This window comes from Cucurbita moschata, unplaced genomic scaffold, assembly GCF_002738365.1.
Source record: "Cucurbita moschata cultivar Rifu unplaced genomic scaffold, Cmos_1.0 Cmo_Scf00043, whole genome shotgun sequence".
Lineage (NCBI taxonomy): Eukaryota > Viridiplantae > Streptophyta > Magnoliopsida > Cucurbitales > Cucurbitaceae > Cucurbita > Cucurbita moschata.
The window spans coordinates 591,733-597,332 of NW_019268559.1; the positions used below are offsets into that span (position 1 = coordinate 591,733).

Consider the following 5,600-nt stretch of genomic DNA (forward strand, 5'->3'; position numbering starts at 1 on the left):
TTATTTTAAATTTTAATCCAATTAGGATAATTTTCAAACTTTGACTTCTTCGTCCGCTTGTAATTATTTTTTTTTTATAAAAAAAAAAAAAAAGATTTGGACCAATTCTTTTGAGGTTTAATTTATTTCGATAGAAAATATATTTTTTATGTCATAAATATGTGAAATTACAAATAAACTTCTCAATATTTTTTATATTATTTTTGTTAAAGTCCATAAATATCTGAAAAAGAGCGAATTCATGTTTAGATATTTATAAGAGAGAAAGTGCGAATTCATGTTTTGCACGCGCAAATCATATGGGAAAAAGTCGTTGAAAATTATAAATTCTGCAATGCCTAATGGACCCACATGCATGTGAGTAAATAGTGTGAATATAAGTACTCTGCATCCAATTCTATCAACTTAGTAGGTCCTCGTCTTCTATCGACATAATAGGTCAACGTCTTTGTGTTTATGGATAGGTTGTATGTAGAGAAGTATTATGCATTCAAGTTTATTCGATAAAAAAAGTAGAGTCAAACGAACAATCATGATACATGTTATATGGGAATACATTTTCCAACTTCAACTGCGAGATCACTTAGAAATAGAAAAACAAGTTAGAGACTAAGCTAATCGAATACCGAACCCTTGAATTGAGACGAAAATTATACCTAAAGTGCATTAAAGTTGTGATAAGATAATTCTACAAAAGTCAATCGAGACTCTACTCCTTGAATCGGGATGATAGGGACCCAAACCTACACTAGGGTTGTCAGGGAACAAGTATTATAAACCCTAGTGGGGATGGATTACTGGAAGGGCGAAGATTTTTATTTTATTTATTTTTGGATGCGGGGGTATTTTGGTCATTTTTAAAGGTAGTGCTTGTAAGTCAGTTTATGAAATTAATAAGGTGGGAAGCTGAAGAGAAAATTAAATGTTATTTTGGTTTTGGTGTAAAAGGTAATGTCTTTTCAAATTATGAAGAGTCTCTTCCTTTCCATTTCTGTTTTTTATGGATACATCATCCAACGACCATGCATTAAAGACTTGTTCGACACTGAAATATGCTCGAATTATATATAATTTATAGTATTTGACGGGCGAGGTACGTGGAAGTAGAAGCCATAGAGAAGCCACTGTGATGATCTGTAGATGATTTAGTTTCACATGTTCTATGGTGGATGTGTTTTGTTGTCCAGAATTCTTGGGAATGTCCAGCTTTTGGGCCTTTAATATTGTAGCGTTGTTCACCATTAAAGGCAGAAAGAAGAGCTTTTGGGATGCTGAAACGGTAGGGCAAAGTATGAGAACTGAAGCCAATCAAATTCCATGGCAGGTGTGGGGATGGGCGGGCGCCTTTTTGAGCGCCGACATGGCGGCACTCCTGGCTGGACACGCCTGCTCGCCCGCCCGCCCGCCCGCCCGCGCGCACGCTCTTGTATTCCCTTTGCCTTACATTGAACCTGATCAACCTTCGGCGGCATGCATTTTGGGGATGTTTCAACGTAAACTCTTTTGCCCTTCGTTGCCTCTCAACCGAGAATTTAAAACCTCTCAACATGGACAACCTTTTGGGCTTTGCATTACTTACATTGAACCTGTTCCTCTTCCTCCCAATGCTTTTTGGGGACGTTTCACTTTCCATCAACCTTTGGGGACGTTTGAGGACATTAAGGTGTCGTGGTCTTTTTGTAAATCGAACATTTTTGTCATGTTTGTTGTTACAATTTTGTTCCTCTAAGGTTCTTCAGAACATTTTTAAACATTAAAAAGTGTCTAATGAAGACATAAAATTTCATAACTATGTCTTTTTTTTGTCCATAAACCTTTAAACATATGTAATGGGTTATTAAACATTTAATTTTGTGTTGTAAAAGTCATTAACTTATTAATTAGATTTGTTTAAAATTTAACGAGTAATTAGGGAGGTGGGTTTGCTCTTGAATTTTTGAAGTCATTATAGCTCTAATCTAACTGATTTTATTTATCACTAACTAATTAAGTATAAAAGTACTTAATACATGACATAATATACGTAATGTAGAAATGACAATACTACCCCTCCGTTGCCTAATCTTGTTTTTGTTGACGTGGAGCACCAACTTTTGGATTTCGGCTAGAAACACGCAGCTCCAACCGGTAGCGGGTGATTGTCGGATTCAAACACGTCAAAATATTCCTAATTAATTCCTTTTAAAATAAAAAATTCACCAAAAAAAAAAAAAATACTTAAACCAATTTCGCCATAAAAATTTGAAACCACTTAGGTAGCGATTTTAGTCACAAAAAAAAAAGTATTAATTAAGTAGGGGAAGGTTCAGAGTTCATTAGTTTATTGCATGCATAATTTCCAAGAACCAAAATTTAAATTTAAATAATAATAATAATAATAATAATAAATTTTGTTAAGAGAGAAAACCCACTCAACTTAGAGAAGAGACCACAAATTTGAAAACAACAAATTCCCATATGGGGATTTGATTGATTATTATAATACCAAAAAAAACAAAAAACTTGAGGCAGTGATTGCGCCAATTAGATCCAGAAATGTGTGGGTGAAAATTATTGTGCACAAATAATAATAATAATCAAACTCATCATTTTGGGGTTGTAATTGATTCTAGTAATAAGGTGATGACTAAATTATTTTTTTATTTTTTTATTTTTTTTTGGTGGGTTGAAATTAACATATTAGGATTGAAGGAGCTTGGAAATTACTCATCTAAATTTATTTTTATTTTTAAACTTCAATTTATTAGAAATTTCAAACGACTAATTGATTCCCTAACAAACAAACTCATGACTTTACCGGCAAAACAAGTGGAAAAAGTTGAATGAATTGGAATCGGTGGAAATGAGTCGGTGGAAAATTGTAACTTTTTAAAAAAATAATTTAGAAAAAAAAAAAAGGAAAAACGACAGCCTTTTTTAAGTTCCGACAGTCAAAAGTCGGAGTGAGAGATTCAGTGTTGAGAAGAAAGAAAAAAAAAAAAAGGAGAGATTTTGCTGACTTTTTGGACAACCTACGACAAAGGGCGAGTGGGACTCTTTTGTTCCTACCAATAATCAACATCATAAGCCTAATTTAAAAAGTTAATCCTACGGCCAACATTTAATGTTCGGCAAAGTTAATTCATTATTATTAAAATAAAGTTTCTCTGTTTTGATTGGATTCCCCAGCTAGTTCAATTTTGTCTCATATTATTATTATTATTATTCTCAAAGTCTTGTGTTTCCAAACGTGGAATTTAATTACCAACCGACCAACACTTTATTTTAACTTTTTTTTGGAAAAGAAACACTGTTTTTCTAACTTATTCTACCTTCTACTCCCACTTTATTGATAATTATGTTATTAAATCCAAATTCCCATTTCAATTCCTTTTAATTCTTTTACCAATTAAATATATATATATTTATATAATTAATTGAGTGTAAGTCCAAAAAAAATAATATCTACCGGAATGGAGTCGCGTTACTTTTACTATTTTTTACAGGACGGGAACAGAAACCAGAAACCAGCTGAGCTCGAAATTACCCAAGTGTCCAAAAGCTACAAGCTGGGTTTTTCCTCTACAAATCGCTCGCTCAAAATAAAAATTAAAGTAAGAAAAAGAAAGGTTGTTCAGATTTTAATGCGAATAGGAGAGAATCCGGGGAGCTGTTTGTAAGCCATCCCACAGGTAATTTCTCCATCCACTCATAAAATACTCATACTTTTCAGAGATTTGTTTAAATCAATCAATCAATCAAGCTTGATTTCGCAACTTGGTTGCGTCCACGAATGTCCCATGAAATCCATACGGCACTCTCGACGGCAATTTCACTGTCGCTTCCACCTTCAAATCCATGGCGTTCACTATTTGCAGCTCCGATTTCCACGTCCTCTCGTCGTGTACAAACACAAGAATGTGCCCATCGTCTTCTTCTTCTTCCTTCTCTGAATTCACCTCCTTCGGTAAAAAGAACGGCTCCCCTCCGAATTTTCTACCGCCGTAAATATGCTTTTTTACCTCCCCTGTTACCAGATCAACCTTAGCGAACCCCGAAACCTTCGGCCATGGCTCTGCAATTGCCAGATACGCGTATCGGGTTTTCCGCCCCAGACGGTTTCTGTTCACCATTCCGGCTTCTAGATTCACCTGATGATCCTCCTCGGTGATTATCGGCCGCCGTGTGGACTTCCCCGTTCTTAAATTCAGGCGAATTTCCGATAATACGCTTTTCAAATTCTCGTCGCACTCGTTGAAAATCGAGTCCGGTGGCGTCATGCACGACCCGATCACCACCACCTCCTCTGTTTCCGCCTCCTCCCAAGCATTCCATAAATGGAAACAGAACGTCTCCGGCGACTCCACCCAGATTAAATCCTTCGAATCGGTTGCATTTTTCGGGAGAATCCCAAATCGGGATTTCTTGTTCTTGTCGTAGATCACCGGAGATCCGCCCTTGACCATTTCCTGAAGCTTGAATACTACCTGCTGGTCGGGGATGATGACGAAATTCTCCGTTATGGCGAAATCGTGCATCATCGTCGGAGTTTGGAGAGGAATTTCGACGTCGTTGGATTTGATTCCGTCGGGGGAGAATCGGAAGTATTTGAGATATGGTTTATGAACGACGTCGTAACTAAGCGCGTACATCTCTCTGGAAACTGGGTCCACTTTCGGGTGTGCGATCATTGTGGATTGAAGCTGCGTGTTGAAATCGTAACGGCCCACGGTTTCTAAGTCGCCCGAGGGCGTGATACGCACGTGGTACGGCAAATCGTCTTCTGACATCGCCAGCAGCCGGTCGTTAAAGAACACCAAACCGGCGTTCGCCACTCCTGTTCCGTTTCTATGGTCGACGAGCCCGAACAGTCCTCGAGCGTAGAAGAGGAGCAGCCGCACGATTCCTGAGTGACCGTGGAGTTCGCCAATGGCTTTTGGGAAAATAGACCGCCCGAGTTTCCGTTCTTGGACCAGTCGTTGGGTTTCGGTGAACCGGCAAGCGTAGCTGGCTGAGCCGTCATTGATGGAGACGGCGTGGACCATGCCATCGCCGTCGAAGAGATGGTGACCAGCGGTGGGTTCGAAGAGAGGGTTGGCTCCGTTGCGGATGTAGACGCCGTTAATGCAGTCGGGGATGGTTCCGGTGACAGGGAGGTTGTGTTTAATGGGTTGCTCCGGTACCGGAGCGAAATTTCCAGAGATTTGAACACGTGGGTCGGCGGTTTTGGGGAGTGGGTGTTGAAGCTCGAATGAAAGTAAGGCGGATTCGACCATATCTAACGCCATGGATGCCGTTTTTTGAAGAAAATTCCAACCGGAAATAGAAGCTTTATTTTCTTCTTTGACAATCAGCTTTTTGTTAGAAGTAGTTTGGTCGGGAAAATGAAGAACAGAGGGAGAGTGAAGAACACACTGAACAACGTTATTTCTACGATTGGACTGTTGCCTAATCTTAATATTGTCGAAACAAAGCGGCTTGAATAAGGACGAAGAAGAAGAAGAAGCCGCCATAGCCTAGATTTTGAAGTGAGTGAGTGAGTGAGTGAGTGAGTGAGCAGCAGGCAAAATTGCAGAGGAAGTAATTTTGGAACCAGAGACAAAAAAAAAAAAAAAAAAAAA

At 38.5% G+C, this 5,600-nt stretch overlaps 1 protein-coding gene across 1 annotated transcript; it reads right to left on the bottom strand.

Annotated features, from left to right (window-relative positions):
• Positions 1-3,467: 3,467 nt before the first annotated feature.
• Positions 3,468-5,594, bottom strand: LOC111433499 (9-cis-epoxycarotenoid dioxygenase NCED3, chloroplastic-like). Its single transcript, XM_023070539.1, has one exon. It carries the CDS (start codon positions 5,490-5,492, stop codon positions 3,738-3,740), a length of 1,755 nt encoding a protein of 584 aa, XP_022926307.1. The 5' UTR covers positions 5,493-5,594; the 3' UTR covers positions 3,468-3,737.
• Between the last annotated feature and the right edge of the window lie 6 nt (positions 5,595-5,600).

What these genes read in the sequence shown, in the direction of transcription:
- LOC111433499 (XM_023070539.1), bottom strand. Translation starts at nt 5,492, where the DNA reads ATGGCGGCTTCTTCTTCTTCTTCGTCCTTATTCAAGCCGCTTTGTTTC.